The sequence below is a fragment of the Neodiprion fabricii genome, chromosome 4 (assembly GCF_021155785.1).
Source record: "Neodiprion fabricii isolate iyNeoFabr1 chromosome 4, iyNeoFabr1.1, whole genome shotgun sequence".
NCBI classification, from domain to species: Eukaryota; Metazoa; Arthropoda; class Insecta; order Hymenoptera; family Diprionidae; genus Neodiprion; species Neodiprion fabricii.
The window spans coordinates 6,189,318-6,207,324 of NC_060242.1; the positions used below are offsets into that span (position 1 = coordinate 6,189,318).

The 18,007-nt window shown below is 34.6% G+C and overlaps 1 protein-coding gene across 1 annotated transcript in view; it reads right to left on the reverse strand.

Annotated features, from left to right (window-relative positions):
- Nucleotides 1-18,007, reverse strand: part of LOC124180281 (protein C-ets-1) — a 144,977-nt gene that overhangs the window by 104,889 nt on the left and 22,081 nt on the right. Inside the window, exon 3 of the mRNA XM_046565596.1 lies at nucleotides 8,999-9,194. Within this exon, the coding sequence (XP_046421552.1) occupies nucleotides 8,999-9,194 (196 nt within the window). The remainder of the gene's footprint in view (nucleotides 1-8,998; nucleotides 9,195-18,007) is intronic.

Genomic DNA, 18,007 nt, shown 5'->3' on the forward strand with positions numbered 1-18,007 from the left:
AAATTCCAACGATATTCAAAAAGTTTTTTTTTAACGATACCTGTTTTACTTAATTTTTCTACCCACTGTGTCAAATGAAATTTTTCTCATTGCATAGAATATTCCAATTACAACTGCGACGTGAATATTTGAAACGTTATTGTCTCAACTTTTAACGACATTCGTTACGGGTATCCAACTTTTGTCACATAACAGGCATACAACGAAATAAAATTTATCCTTCTTGCAGCGTGCAGCATATATATATATATATATGCAAGGTGCATTCGCTGCGTAGATTTAGAAAGCGATGGAAATAGAGATAAAAAAAAAAAAAAAAAAAAGGGCTAGAGAGAGAGAGATATACAGGCGTGCGCAACCTGAACGCAGATTACGGAGCTCCTTGGTAAATGAAGCACGTAAGACGAGAACGGAGCTCCCCGTTCATCCGGTCTTTCAGTTGAGAATAAATTGAAGACGCACATCGGAAGGGCCTCCGTCCATCCATCCATCCATCCATCCATCCATCCATCCATCCATCCAAGAAACTCTTCTTCTTCGACGACCGTATGTGCAACAGCAGGGATAAACCGAGTATGAATCGCTTCTCGGAATAACAAAACTTATTTTCCATCTTAGGTATTATATGTATAATAAATACGGGATAAAAACGTGCGTAGGAATGTCGATATTTACTTGTATGTATACATATACATATATATATACATTAGGGTGATTCAAAAAAATCATCATTATTTTCGAAAAAAAGTGGTAGTGAAAAAACGATTCGAAACGACGAAAAAATAATGAGATTTAGAGGCGGCGCAAAGTCGATTTTATGCATTTGTTTGAGGCTTTTTTTTTAACCAATCAAAGATCGACCAGTAATTTTTAAAATTGTCCGATAAACACTGTGTAAAAAGTACAAACTTTGAGATTCGATTTTCTTTTTTTTTTTTCGATTTTCAGAATTTTTCGAAGGGTAAAAATATAGTCGCCAAGTTTAGTTGATTTCTTTGAAAAAAAAATTGCGTTTCCGGGAAATGTCTCGTGAAATACCGAATTATGTCAAATTTAACAAGATAGCTTTTTTATTGTTAAGAATAAATCAATCTACAAAAAAAGGTATCTCGTGGTTTTTTTCGTAAAATATATATTTACACTGATAATTATGATGTTATCTAAATTTTACGAAAAAAAAATCTCAAAGAAATACATAAAATCGACTTTCGCTGTCTCTAAATCTCGTTATTTTTTCGTCATTTCGAATCGTTTTTTCACTACCACTTTTTTTCGAAAATTATAACGATCTTTTCGAACCACCCTAATATATATATATATATATATATATATTTGCGCGATTTTCTCATATTATTATTATTGTTCTTGTTGTTGTTGTTGTTGTTGTTAAAAATATACGTCTGTTTAAATAAAAGCAGCCCGCATCTGTACATTCATATAAAAATGTTTCAGCTTTGATAATTTCGATTATTCTAACACTACTATAAATCATATGAAACGTACGAAATGATTTTATCACAACGAAGGTAAAAGTGATATTGCTATAAAGACGATTTGTAAATTTTACCCGTATACGTTGAAATTCGAGAAACGGTTTTTTCATTATGTAAAACGAACAATTTTCACTCGTCGCGTCATTTATTTCTGTACATGTAACATTATTATAGATTTGTTTTAAAACTCGAGATAATTTCGAACGGATCGATCGTACAAACAAATAAACAAATAAATGAATAAATAATTTAGACTGAAATTTGAATTTAAACTTCTACACCATCCATTATATCGTACATAAATTTGATTTCAAACTTTTTAACCTCTGTAATGTTTTTATAACCTATCAACGTTTTTTCATCCAACCACGAGGAAGAAAAATAAATTTAAAAAACTTTGAGCCGTCGGTTTTCCGACCATTAAAAACTTGGTTGTTTCTCCCAAGTTTGATTTCTTTGCTTCAATTCTCGCCACCGATTAATTCGGAATTAGGCGATTTCGTAACTTTTCAAATTCGGCACTCGAACCCTGCCTAAAAAACCTTCCGAATTCGTCTCAACGATACAGAATCGCGTACAGATTCAACGTTCTCCAATTTTATACTTTTACTCTTCCCTAGCTACTCCGACTTTCCATATTTTCAACTGTCCGTACCGGGATCACTCTAAATTTAAATAAATCAACGAATTAAATTTTCGCGTCTGAAAATTCGACGTTTATTCCATGTTTCTACCCCCTACTCCTGTCGGTAAAACAGGTTGCGCAAATATCACGCATACTACATCTGTAAATACGTACACGTCGTGCATAATGTTCAACGTCTGACAATACGCAGGTAGAAATAGAAATGCAAAACGGTCTTATAAACGCATCATACCTGTACGCAGGTACTTAAATATTATATTGACATTCATTGTTCATCGCCTGGCAAAGACTCGTCGCTTCTTCGTTCCGTCGATGGTTATTCCAACCACGCAAGTTCGTATGTGTGACAAATGCGAAACCAATGCGAGTGTAAAGTATTACACGTATATTAAACGTGATTTTTGCAATGCAGGCGCGCCTTTGTGCCGACAATTGTTTTCTTTTTTTTTTATTATTATTTCGCTAACATTCGTAGGTATCGATATTGAAAAAGGTGTAAGTAAAGTAGGGATGAAAAAATGTAGGCTTTTCAATACTCTGATGCGGAATGAAATATTTCTAACGTACGGTGAGAGAAATTTCATTTGTTAGAGTAACTAGAAAAATCGAGTAAACCAGGTAACGTTGAAAAAAAAACTGTTTGAATATTGTTGGAATTATGAAAAACGAGAAAGAATAGTAACGGATACCGGACTTTCCGGTAACGACTAGAAAACTAATTTTCATTTTCTACCTGGAACAATAATTTTCAATTGCGGTAAAAAAAAAAAAAAAAAATTAAAATAGTCAAGAACCGAGCGGTAACCGGAAGTAAAAAAAATTTCTCTCAATCTGGTCCTATCATCTCAATTTTTCTGCAAAAATTCACCGACGCGTAACTCCCGTCAGGGATTAAAATCAACGCTCAGCTTAATAACAATTATAATAATTATAACAATGCAACACGTACAAATAAGATTCACGATTCACGATGATAACGCAAAATAACAATAATAACACTCGATAAGAATCGAGTCGAGTAGGGTAATTCGTTTTCAACGTATATTATATTATACATATACGTGTATATATATATATATATATATGTGTGCGTGGGTTTGTATACGGGGAATTCCATGTCAATTCACCGGCCATTGGCCTGACCCCTTCCGATTCTGACGTCCAATTTATTTTGGTTTCTGTTTGGCCCAAAACACGGCCTCAAATTTTTGGAAATTTTTATCTAACTTTTAAGGGTTTGCACGAGCTCAAAAATCATAAAATTGTGAGAAAACACGAAGAGGGATCGTTTTTAAATTGACGATTTTTTTTTTCACAGAAACTAGGACCCAGAACATAATTTTTCGTCCCAGTCCGAAAGTGGGCCGAGAACTAGCATCGTTGATTATCATTTTTATAATTTTTTTTTTTTTTTGTTTTTCGTCCGCAAAATAAAATAAAATATTCTTGAAAAATGGCCCAGCGAATTGGCATGGAATGCCCCATATATAGAACAGCGGAAAGGGTGACATAGTACAGAGCGTGATACAGCGTCACGGAAGGGTGGCTGCATCCGGTGCACCACATACACACACCTACGCATACGTTATGCGTACCTATTTAGGTACACCGTTATAAAGAGTCCCTTCGAGGGAATTTCTACTTTTTTTCTCTCCTCTCCTTCGTTTCCCCTCCGCCCTTTCTTTTTTCTTTCTCTTATTTTTTTTATTTTTGTTTTTTTGCTCCGCCACCGTTTTACACGCAAAGGGGGGAGAGTCTTAACACGCAGGCGTCGCATTTGGTACAAAATTGAATAGCACGAATTTTCTGAACTAGTTTTTCACCAGAGCTAAAAAGCGAAATGTACGTGAAATTAATAAACAATGAATTGGATAAATAAGAGTTTAGAAAAATCGAGGAGGATTTACAAATGATTCGATCGGTTGCGGACTTTTATTTAATACTTTGAGTCGTAATGATACGTTGTATTATATAAGTATTTTTGCCACATGTTTTATATCGATTTTTTTGTATATTTATAAAAAATTTTGACGTACTACTTTGCGGTCTTTTCTTGTGCTATTTCTGATTATATACTAATAGGTTTTCAATACTCGAGAGTAATTATCGCGATACAACGTGAATCATTGTTGTTGGAAAGAAATTGATGGAAAAAGAATCGTGAAAATTGGAGGAACAATTCATTGGCGAGAAAATCACCCCTCTACGCACATACACCGTAATTATATGCTCAACATAAGATAAAAGTTTTTGGAATTGCTGATTACGAATCTGACATCTTCAAGACAAAAAGGAAACAATTTCAGTTTCAAATTCTAAGAAACGGTAACGAATCTCGTTCAAAACCTTTTCGTACGGTTTCTAAATTTGAAGTAAAGCTGACAAAGCTGATGATGAAATAAGTCTTGTCGTCAAACAACTAGTTCTAATTAAAATGTATGGGAATAATCCTGTACTATTGTTAAGTAAAATAAATATCGATAACGATAAGAAAGATTTAGTCAACCAAGGCTTTAACGTCAATTTATCGTCATGAAACACCCGATACATAAGGTGTAAGAACAATATTGCGTTACACGGTCACCGCGAGGGGCTATCAAGAAGATGATGACGATAACGAGGAGGAGGCGGAGAGGAGGAAGGGGGCGGCCTCCAGCAGTGGGGTTCTCTAATGAGGATGCTGCTGATTATCCAATTCGTTAATTCTCGCCATATTTTGATCACACCGCTCGCCGTAACCTGACTGTACGCGAGTAATGCTCAAATATCCTCCTCTCGCTTTCCGTTTAATTTGGAAAAGAAAAACATGATAAGGCGGAAACACGCTGAAATTCATATTTTCGAAACTTTTCGAAAGCTCCTTTCATTCAAAGTCATCCTAGAATTGTAAAAACGATGATATTTTTATTTGAATATTTCGTTCGCACAGGTTGACCTTTACTAACTTCAAAGTTTTTTATTTATTTTTTTAATTTTTTTTTTTTTTTCGGACCCTTTTTTCAAGTCCATTTTACTTTCGAACATTTTTACTTCTCACGCTAATACTGACGTTACTTGTAAAAAATTTTTTCTCCGACGAGTTGAAGATCCCGATTTATTTACATGCGTTTCGATTATAAAAACATTTATCCTTCCTACTTCTCACTCTCCGATGAAAATCTCTTCGATATCACGCACGAGTGTAAATTTTCTTATGCGTATACACGCAACGATCTGTTGTAAGGCGAGGAGAAAGGAAAAATGAGAAAAAAAAAAAGAAAGAAAGAAGATAAAATCGACTACAAGAAAAACGAAAAAAAAACGGGTATATAGAAAAATCAAATTAAAACAAAATACTTTTACACATCGAACGCGAGCGTTTTTCCGTAGGTACGCAAAGTAACAGTTTCCAACGACGTTCCGAGTGATTCTGCGAACGCGCATGCGCGGAGTGAGGAAAAGACAACGTTCGAGTTACGCGCGTGCGCCGTCGCGAATAAACCTGACTACACGCGACCCTAACCTACTATTTTATTTCGACTTCACCCACGTCTCATATCGCGCAAATTTAAGCCCGGTCGGAAAATACCGAGTTTCCCCCTCATTGTTACAGGATATACTATTTCTGTCTGTTTGCGCGCATGTGTGTCCGTGTACAGATTCGAGATCTACTTTACCGCGTGGGCGATTCTAACGACAATGATGCTCAAGGCATTCTCTCTCTCTCTCACACTTCTTCCCTAATGAAGGGTAACCGGAGACATTGTTTTCACGCCCGGTGGCTAAATTGGCCATTTTCTTCGTTTCCTCATTCCCATTCCCATTCCCATTCTAATTCTCTTCCTCTCCTTATAATCACAAAAACGCACGATCCGTCAGCGTTTATATACGCAACAATCGCTGCAAAGAACGAATATGTAAACAAAGAAATCATATGCCAATGAATAAATGGAAAAAAAATGAAAAATAAAAAATTAAACAGAGAAGTGGAAAGAACGGAACAACTTATTCCGAGTGGCAAAAAATTTCTCAAGAATTGGCACGTATAAATTTATCGTTACAGCCACAGTTATATATATAAATATATATAAATATATATGTATATATATTATCGGTTAGACTACCTATATCAACATCAAAGATCGTCGATTGAAATTTTTTCCCACGAAAGTAAAACAAGATACACATGTACTTCGAGATGATCGATCCTCCGACATGTGCATATAATATGCATATTATATAGATAATATTATACGTTTCACACGTTGTTTACATATAAATATATGTATATGTACATACCTATAAATCAACCAAATACAAGCCAATTTCCTCAAAGTGTATTATATGTATATATATATATATGGACGGTATATGCGAAATTTGCATGATATGCATTCATTGACCTGCATGGGTGAATAGCGTTAATTTCCACGTGTATAAACCTGTTGCGAAGCCGCCTTTCTCACGGTTAAAACGACGGCAACAGGTGACTGTATTATATATAAATATGTATGCGTGCGTGTATGTTATTATGTACGTATACCTAAATCGTGCGGATAAAGTTATACGGATATACGGCAATCTCTCGCACACGCCTCGAATGCGTAAAATACCAAAGTGAATTATCGGCAACTAAGTGTAAAATATGTAGGTATGATATACGTACGTGATACGAATATATGGATATATATGTGTGTGTGTGTGTAAACCGAAATGTATAAATACATATTGTATCAGTGTCCCTACAATTTTGCATAATAACTTCGAACTCGACTGTAGAATGGGAATGAAAAAGTATAAGGATAAAAAATAATCCGACAATAACAGATATTCAATAATCACCCAAGATAAATAGATATGTAAATATCGATAGTTGACGATAAAAGAAAAATCGTGAAAATCGATCGAAATCATTTTTCTTATTTTCATCTTCAAACTTCATCCGCGTTTGTGCCGTACGCTTCAAAGTAATTGAAATTTTGTTGTTATAGGAGATAAAAAAAAAAGAAAAACAATACAAATACGAGGTCTGGATGATGACGTGACAAACGAATCGCGGAGCGAAATTTTTCCACCGTGTACATATATATTTATGTGTAAAAGAAGAAAGAAGAAGAAAAATAAAAAGAAAATACAGCAAAACGAAATAAAGATTTCGAAATCGAACGTTTTTGCGTTGCAGATTGAAGAAAAAAAAAAAATACACGGCACACGCATGCGTTGGTTTTTTCCTTCTTTCATTCTTTCTTTTTCTTTTTCAGACGGAAACGGTGTACCAGTTACATTGTTTTCCATAAGCACAACGCAGCGCGACGATATCGCTGATCGAATATCTACGTTATACGGTATAAAACCACTATAAACCATAAACATATGTCATGTGTAACAACTCTTCTGTACGGTCTGAACATATCCGTAAAACAGATATCGCGACGTCGACGTCAGATATCTAATAAGATACACCGATATTGTTTATTTAATTCTATGCTTATTCCGTGAAACCGATTCGATTTTCGCTGCGTGAATTAAACGTTGAGGAGAGAGCATTTCGTGTACATCAGGTTCGTTCGTTGTTAACTTTTTGTTTCTTTCACAAGGTACAACTCAAAAAATTTGTCACGAGTGCCGAAAAAAAAAAATTTCTCAAACCTGGAGGAAGCGGAAAAATATTTAGAGGCCGCTACTGATTATTGAAATATTTTTCATTCATTTTTACGTGCACAATTTATGAACCTATATAATATATATATATATATATATATATATATATATATATATATATATATATATATATATATATATATATATATATATATATATATATATATATATATATATATATATATATATATATATATATATATATATATATATATATATATATATATATATATATATATATATATATATATATATATATATATATATATATATAACAGTTTTCTTTTTTCGTATCGTGGTCGAGTTAATCATTGTTCATAAAAATCGGTACTGAGAACGAAACGTGGACATCAAGTTGATGCGAAACTCTTGTTTCGGTGGAAAAAAAAACTGTTATACAAATTTCTCCGAGACGATTGATCTTTCGGCTGATGGAAAAAAAAAAAAAAAAACCGAGAACAGCGAACCGTTGAATCGTTAATCGCGGTTTGCTGTTGATTGGCGAACGATTAATTGAACCACGATACGACAAAAATAAATTAATAATAAGTCGGTAAAGTGTACACATAAAAAGGAATAAAAAATATTACAATAATCGGTAAAGACCACTAAATATTTGCCAATCTCCTTTAAGGTTTTACGACAATTTTTGTTCTTCGGTATTTGTCTGAAATTTTTCGAGTAGCGCGTTTAAAAATAACAAAATAAAATGAAAAAAAATCAACCACCCTGGTGTACATGTATGGGAAATTCCATATCAGATCGCAGGAATCACTTCCCCACCGACTGCATTTTTCAATTGAATGGAAAATGTTTTCAAACAATAACAGATTTTCATTCAAGTCTGAGAACTTTTGTATTTCGATAAACATCATTTTCTATTCAACCGCGCACATGATTTTCGAGTTATCGCAAGTTGACGAAATTTTTTCCCAACAGCCTGAAAAAAAATTCTCTCCACAGTTTTGCGTTGCAACGTTGATAAAAATATGTTCGTATCGAAATCGTGCAAAAAAATCGCTCACCGTTAAGCGAAACATTATTGCTTAGATTTCGTATCCTTGACTTCGTACGAAGATTCGTAACGCGGAAAGAATTTGATCGCTCGTTTCGAATCGTAAACTCACAAAGGTAAAAACGAAGGAATTGTGTTTTGTAACAATTATCACACGACGCTTGCGTTTGTCTTGCATGGTATGTTATGATAAATACGACTCACCGAGGGAGCTTTCCGGGTCGGACAAATCGGAGAGCGATGGAACTTTCCGCATGGAGGTGAAACGGGTATGAAAAGCCGGAACCAGAGCCTCTTCTTCGGCGTCCGAAGTGACCAGTTCCTGCTTCATGTACTTCACCATCATTTTAACACCGTCTCCGCCGCATCCGAGCATCGCGACGTCACCTCGCACATCTCGCTAAAAAAACAACAAATGAGTAAAAAAAAAAAAAAACAACACCTCAAAACAACCGGCAAACGTGTCTTAAATATTATGCGCATGATAATTATATTAAATAACAATAATATACATATATATATATATATATATATATATATATTGTACTCGACATCTATTTATTTTTCTTACGTACCCTTCGAAAAGTTAGATTTTAGCGAAGCCTGAAAGAAAAGCCAAAAGATGATTAATCCGGTTTTATCTTTTTCAAACACTCTAAACTAAATATCTCAAAGACTGTACAAGTCATGATGCTGTTTTTGATATCATTTTTTGGATAATCGAATCTTCTTTAACAAAAAAAAATAAAAAACGTCGTTATTACCGACGTGACATTGTTTGTATGGCAGCTTTGGAATACGGTTGAGATAAAAAATTCAAACCGGATGAGGCACGTTTTAAAATGTTGTTAACGATTTCCCGTTTCACGAGGTTTCGTTTTCTGGCTAAGAACTAACTTTTCGAAGGTTACGTGCCATTTAAAGCCATTTTAATACGTCAAACGATATTTTACTTTCGGCGCAATGGAGGTTTTAATTATTATTTATTTATTTATTTATTTATTTATTTATTTTCTTGTTATTTGCTGTTGTTTTTTTTATTTTGTTTTTTTATTATCATATCAACAACGTCGGGTCGACAGAAGAAATCTATTATACACATTTTTATAACGGCAGAGAAGAATGAGACAAATAGAAGAGGAAAAAAAAAAGGAGAAATATAATTTATTGCGGTTTGAACGGAAGAAGATTAGAAGATACGGAAATGAGAACGAAAAGAAAGAAAAATTGGAAAAATTTACCGAGAATACGAACGTAGCATAAAAAACCGCACGTGATAAAATTCAAATTTTTATACTACACGTAATACATAAACCCATATGATTGAATGATGAGTTAAGAATTTCCTTGACTTTTCAACTGCGGTAAGGTTTTCCAAAAATTTTCCCACATTTTCAATTCAACTGTACGTCCACTGAGAAAAACGTCATTCGTTACAGTAACCAGAAAAATTGAGAAAACGGGTATCGTTGAAAAAAAAACGTGTTTGAATATTGTTGGGATTACTAAAAACGAGGTACGCGTAAACATTTTGCGTTATCGTCGATCCTTTTTTGACAATCGCAACGCAAAATCAGTTTCTTCAGTTTACTCTACTTTTTTAGTCAATTTATCGTTGCACGAGCTTTAAATTTTCGCAGCAGTTACGCGAAAATCTAGCAACAGCGATCGTAACGATAAAGAATAGCAACGGATACCGGACTTTCCGGTAACGGCTAGAAAACTAATTTTCATTTACTACCCAGAACAATATTTTTCTCCGTAACTTTGTACAGGAACTAAAAATTTTTCTCAACGTACGCGCGTCATCGTTATCATTCACCTGCAGTCGCAAAGTAAATCCCTAATTGACAATCGGTGGACCAGTATGCGAAAAAAAAAAATAAAAAATAAAATAAAAAAATAAAAAAAAAAAAAATACCATTTCTGTATAAATATACAACAACATGTGTAACATGTCCGCAGATACGGGTGCATGAATTGACGATGAAAATGTTTGAGATTCGAGGGGAAAGAATAAGAAAGAAAATGAAAGGATGAATGGACGGATGAAAAGCATGAATGAAGAGAAGAGACGTGTCTGTGTGTGTGTGTGTGTGTGTGTGTTAAAATACGATGCATACTTGGGCGGGTCGAATTCACGTTCGATTCTCGGCTACGACGAGCAGCGCGTAAACTCGATATCTCTTTCATTACCGCAGATAGAGAGAGCAAAGCACCATGGGCCACCACCACTACCGCCGGTATTTTCAATCTCCGCTTCTGCCGTTGCCTTTTCATTCCCCTTCCCCTTTTACCTCCCCTCACTCCATCCCCTTCTCCCACCCCTCCTACTCATCATTCCTTTCTTCTTCTTCTTCTTCTTCTTCTTCTTCTTCTTCTTCTTCTTCTACTATTACCACTATTACTACTACTACTACTGCTGTTCGCGGCAGAGAAAGGTATGAATGAAAATACCTACAGTAGCGAGTCAGCCGTTGAAACCAGCGGGAACCGAATAATAATAATAACAATACGTTTGCACGTCGAACACGCACACACACACGCAAAGTGTGAATATGCGTATATTGTATATAAACGTGTGTCCGTGTATACCTGGGTACGTAAATACATTAAGGAACTCCCAACGAGACGACCCTGTTATATACAAGCGAAGTAAAGAATCGAACGAACCAAAGGAGGGGAAATATATCCGAGAACGAGAGAGAGAGAGAGAGAGAGAGAGAGAGAGAGAGAGAGAGAGATTGATTGATTGCTTGATTGATTGATAGGTTTATTAATGCCCTAGAGTACTATGGGGCAAATGATTAGAGAGAGAGAGAGAGAGAGAGAGACTTTCGGTTCTCTATATTATATATGTATGAAGACAAGAGAATAGAAGTGAAGGAAAGTAAAAGTAAAGGTAATTTACGAAAAAAAAAAAAAAAGAAAAAAAAGGAAGGAAGGTATGCATATTATCAATAAAATACACACACACACGCACGCGTGTATACATGTGTGCGTGTGTGTGTAAACTGATGTGCATACGTGCATATGAAAGATGCACTTAATTCGCATGCGTGCTGTGGGATAAACGGAAGGGTAGAATTTAACCTTCGTTAAAATCCGCATGTTCCGCAGGAACATTCAGCGAGTGATTTCAACGAACGAACGAACGAACGAATGAATGAATCGATGAATGAACGAACGAATGAATGGACTGACGGATGAAAGAGAACGCTCGCCGTTGTGGAGGGGATTGGAATGTGCGGTACAGAAGGTGGCGGGGGTCGGGGTGGGGTTTGACTGCGGGAGCAAACGAGTGACGTAACATTGTTACGAGCGGAAAGAGCGTCGCGACGCTTTTAACTATAAACGTTTACATACATACTATTATGTACCTACATTGTTGTGTGACGAGTGTGATCGACAGCAGTGACATAATGAGAACGTTATAATTGGTGCAACAAACGATGAGAAGATTAATGATACTTCCAAGTATACGAATGTACGAATATACGAATATACGATATAAATATAAATATGTATACGATATATAAATTGTAGAGAAAAAGGCTGATTCTTGTATCTAAGAAACTTTGTAAATCAACCGCGCATGCGCGAGTTTTATCGGCCGTTCGCGCAGGTTGGCCATCCCGAGTTTTCGGCTGTCAAACTGTTTCTGACCGCGATGCGGTTGATGCCAATTTTCGAGGTTAGAATCTCAAATAATCGAGGCAGCGACTCGGAAAGGTTTGGGAATCATTTGTTGTCGCGTCGGAAAGTCGATTCTTCAAAGAACGGTCGGAACTTAACGCTCACGCTCTTTGAAACTTCAAACGTACACATTTTGCGTAGGTTGGCTCGCCTGCGTCGCGGACAAGAATATCGCCGCGGGAAGATTTGGCCGACCAATGAGATTGAATTACTTGGCGCATGCGCGGTTGATTTTCAAGTTTCAAGGATTGTCCCGGTACGTATTACAGTGTCGTACAGAAGAAAAGTTGACGTGACAGAAAGAATTAAAAAAAAAAACTAAACCGCAAGAATTCTGATTCTTTCACTTGCAGGCAAAGTTCAGTTCATTTATTTATTCATTCATTTTCCTGTCTCTTCGTCAAAGTGTTTCTCACTGTGACTAGGAAGTTTTTAAATTTTTTTACTCATCCTTTTTCAACCTCTTCCAGCACGATTCTTATCATTTTCAATTGTTGAAGAAAAAAAGAAACCAAGTTACACTTGCGGAAAAAACTTTCATTGAAAACAAAAAAAAGAATCATTGGTACATTATTTGATGGAAGAAGAAAAAGAAAAAATGTTTATTACACGCACAAGACGCTTTCTCAATTAAATTAATATATTATACGTGTAATTTGTACATCTTTGTGTAAAAATCTGCTGAATTCGGAACGTTGACGATTTTCCGCAAACGCGGCACAATGCAAAATATATATATATATACACACACACACACACGCAAACACATCATGGTAGAAAAATGTTTCTTTCAAAAAGGAATAAACTTGAAAAATAAAGAAATAAGATTAAGGCGAGTAGACGTATTATAATGTTTAGTTATTACCGCGTGCTGCACTTGACACTATCGCTGATAAACAACATTGACATGTAAGTACATACACACACACACACACAGAGAGCAACAATGCGCACGCGAGATTGTAAGAGGATCTTAACGCAAGCTGGTCAAAGTGTGAAGTGCGAACGAGTAAAATCAACGATCCGTGAACGTGATGATACAACACATGTTACATGTTTTATATTCATTGTGTATACGTATAAAAAAAACCGCGTTTCGAAAATCCGAGGCGGGACCGAAGTTCCAAATTCGAAAAGTTCCGAAAGAGCCTGACTCAAAATTATTTGGCAACGAGACTCGAAGCAAAGAAATCAAACTTTGAAGAAACGACAGAGTTTTGAATATTCGAAAAACCGACGGCACAAAGTTCCGAAAATTCAAGTTGCGATTTAGCGAAGTTACGGTAAAGAAAAATTCCGAAAAGTAAAGTTTCGAAACTTAAAATATACTCACACAGCGTAGTTTACTCAACGAGTGGGTGTAAAAAATGAGAAAATGCGAAAATCAGAATCACCAGGATCCCGAACGTAAAAACATCGAAATTTCACCGAGCCAGAAATTCACGGAACCGAAAATCTTCGGTCATCCGGAATTTCGACGTTTCAGATTTTTCAGATTTTCTCATTTTCGCACTTTCGGAACTTTGCACTTCCGTAATTTTCAGCGTTCAAGTCTCGCCACCAAAAAATTCGAAATTAGGCGCTTTCGGAACTTTTCAAATTCGGAATTTTTTTCAACTCCGTCCAGCCATGTAGGTATTTAAATTGAGAACGGAATTCAATAATTTCGGGAAAAGTGTGAAAATTCGCTGCGAGAAAACAAATGATTTCAATTTCGTATAAAAAATATTGTACAAACCTATTATTAATTATAAACCGATCCCACACAAGAACGATGAATTAAAATTTAACGTTCGCCGTTATCGATTCACGGTGTTTACATAACATATTGTAATGTAAAGATTATATCATCAGGATAATTTTCTTTGACACTTTTCGAGACAGAGAGAAAGAGAGAAAAAAAAAGTGTAATAAATAAATAAATCAAACCTGGTTGATTTTTAAAATATTTCTAATTGATTGACAGCGGTGATTAAAATTGTTTGTTAATTTTTTCGAAGAAAACTTCATTGCGAGAGCAACTTAAAAACAAAGAAAAAGAGAGAAGACGGTTAAAAAAAAATAAATCAATAAATAAAAAATAAAATAAAAAGACCAAAACCCTGATCGACGAGAAAGAAATAACATCAACGATAAAAGTAGAATCGTGTTAAAAATCGCGGTTCAAAACTAAGAGACTTTTCAAATTAGGTCTCGACTGTTAAACTGTAAGCTCAGCGACGAAGCTTCGACGAGCATTGGCGAGCGTTGTTTGCGATCGGTATCGTAAAACGAATATTAATACACGTACTCTGGTCTTGAATTAATAACGAAACTCAAACAAATCGGCATTTCGCCCGTCGCATTTACGTTCTTTTTTTTTTTTTTTTTTTATACATATTCCTGCAACCCCGTGAAATATACGAGGTGAGAGATTATCGCCGATCGCCTAGTGCCTGTGTATATAGATATTTTATGCATGCATTATACACACACAGACACGCACTTATTACTATTATTTTGCAGCTAGAACGTGCGTCGCGTTGTTGGTCACACTTTTCATTTTCTTTTTCATCGTTATTTTCCCCCTTTGTCCACAAACCGCAATCACTAAAATACGATCACACGACACTAGACATCTCTAATGTACATAAGCTGATGATATATTTACTTATTGCGTAAAACGTGCAAATTTCAAGGTTTGAACTATTAGTGATAAAAACAGAAAGAAAAAAAAAAAAAAAAGAAAAATGTTCATCAAATTAGTTTTTAAAATTCAGGCATTTATTTATTATAGCTGTGTTTAAAAAAATAAATTATATACAAATTCCGTACACATATAATCATTGATAAACGACTGCGATGAAGAGATATCATTATTTTACGTTTAACAAGTAGTAAGAGTTTGGTAATTTTCATTTAAAAAATAATCACAACTTTCACAAATAACGATTGTTATATTATTTGTTGCGTAAATTTGAAGAATGATTAATTTTTGACAAGATATTGATTGCGGATTGTCGAGTAAAGTTAAAAAAAATTAGTAATAAAAAAAAAAAAAAAAAGCACGTTCGCTGTTTGATATATGTATGAATGTATACATGAAAATTTCATTTCCAGTCGAGGGCGGGATAATTTTCGTTGAAATGAATAATAAATTTTCACCAACAATACGAAACGTTATAGAAAAATCTACGTGATAACGCGAACGATAGAAATTAATAGTTTCGACTGATCGTGATTATAGACGAGGGAGCGGACGGATGTAATTGCAAATCACGAATTTCAATCGTAGGCGTTTCTGTGTACATATACTATATACTGTATCGATCATACATACATATACATGTACGAATGTACCGTGAAAATTGCCGATAATTCATTCGAACAATGCGTATTTGATAAATTACACATCCAAGCCGGTAATTTCCGATCGATCCTCTTGTATTCCACATACCGGGACAATCCTTGAAACTTGAAAATGAACCGCGCATGCGCCGAATAATTCAATCTCATTGGTCGGCCAAATCTTCCCGCGGCGATATTCTTGACTGCGACGCAGGCGAGCCAACCTACGCAAAATCTGTACGTTTGAATTTTCAAAGAGCGTGAGCGTTAAATTCCGACCGTTCTTTGAAGAATCGACTCTCCGACCCGACACCAAACGCTTCCCAAACCTTTCCGAGTCGCTGCCTCGATTATTTGAGATCCTAACCTCGAAAATTCGCATCAACTGCATCGCCGTCAGAAACAGTTTGACAGCTGAGACTTGGGATGGCCAGCCTGCGCGAACAGCCGATAAAACTCGCGCATGCGCGGTTGATTTTCAAGTTTCAAGAGATTCTCCCGATGTAATGTATACAATTATAAGATATATTTGGGTAAAGAGCTTTGTCATAAATTCAACGTATCAATACCGCAATTTATTTCCATTTTTCATTCGACCATTTTATAGATATTATATATATCTTATAGAATATTGAATAGCTAAAACATTATTGATATATATATATATATATATATATATATATATATATATCAATAGTCTTTTACTATTCGAAATTCATTGGGAATTTATCAAATTTGTTACAATAATTCATTGAAAAAAGAGAAAAAAAAAATTAAAATTGAGCAACAAATATTTCTCCGACACTTGTTACCCAATTTTTGTATCCTCCTTTCTGTGATATTCTATTTTCGCAAATTCCAAAATTAATGTATTAATTGAATACGGTATGACACAGAACAATACTTCTGGATTTAACAATAACGATTTAATTAATCCATCCAATCTGATAAAATTTATATTGCATAAGCCTGTAAATATGCATAAAGGCTGGCGCCGAAGTTCGTATAGAAAATAATAGAATAACGATGAAACAAAGAAATGTCAAAGTTTCACGATATTTTTGTCAATTGTTTATAAAACATTTGGATATATTTAATTGTAAGAAGATTGGATTGAAATAAAGTATTTATTGACATTAGGCTTGGATCAATTTGGATTTTAGTGGTTGGAACACATTTTTTTTTTTTTTTTATTGTTGTTGTCGTTCAATTACCAATGACATCGTTACTTTGTAAATTTTTCCTTGAATTTAATTTATTTTATCATGCATTAAACGTACAAAGACTTGATTGTCTCATTATCGGAAACCGAACGATTGCAAATTAATAATGATTAATTACGCGACGTTGAATGTATGCAATAATCGGCGAGTATTGATACAGAGATAAAGCGAAATTCCTGCGTATGCAGAAATCATTCTTCACAATTTGTTGCAAAATCAAACATTACATTGCATGTATCTGTGTATACACGTATGTCAATAAAACAGATTAAACGTAGCATAGTTCAAATACGCGGGTCAATTTATGCATAATATAGATAAATATGTACGCAATTCGTTTATCTTTATACAAATATATAGGGCATTCTACGTCATACTCAGTAAACGGTTTACCATGAAATTTTTTTCAATTTCACCAAGGATTTTTCCTACGTTTTACAATTATTACCCCTGAATAACTGTGGAAAAAAAATTTTCACACTTTTTATAATCACTCGTTTTAACCGTGTTGATTTTTCAAACTCATTTCAAAAACGCTCAAGTTAATTTTCATGGAACAAGTAAAAGAAAACAAAAAAAAACATTTGGTTTCCGAAATAAAACACTTTCACGTAAAATTCAGAGCGGGACATTTTTTTTTTTTTTTTAATCATCTTTTCTACTTTTAATCGTTTTTTTTCTATCTTCGTGTAGATTTTATTTTGAGAAATTGATTTTGTATACCAACGAGAAGTGATATTAACAAAATTTTTCCTCAACGATTTAACGCAGAGAACGACAGTGAAAATTGATTTAAATTCTCTTTCATTGTTTCAACTAGCATTGGTTTTAAACTATTTTTAACACTATGTGCAAGTACACATATGTGATAAATATATATATATATATATAATCCGACAAGCCGAAGGGAATTAACCAGAAATAGATTCAGCTCCGCGAAATCGAGTTTAACTCAAATATGGCGCAG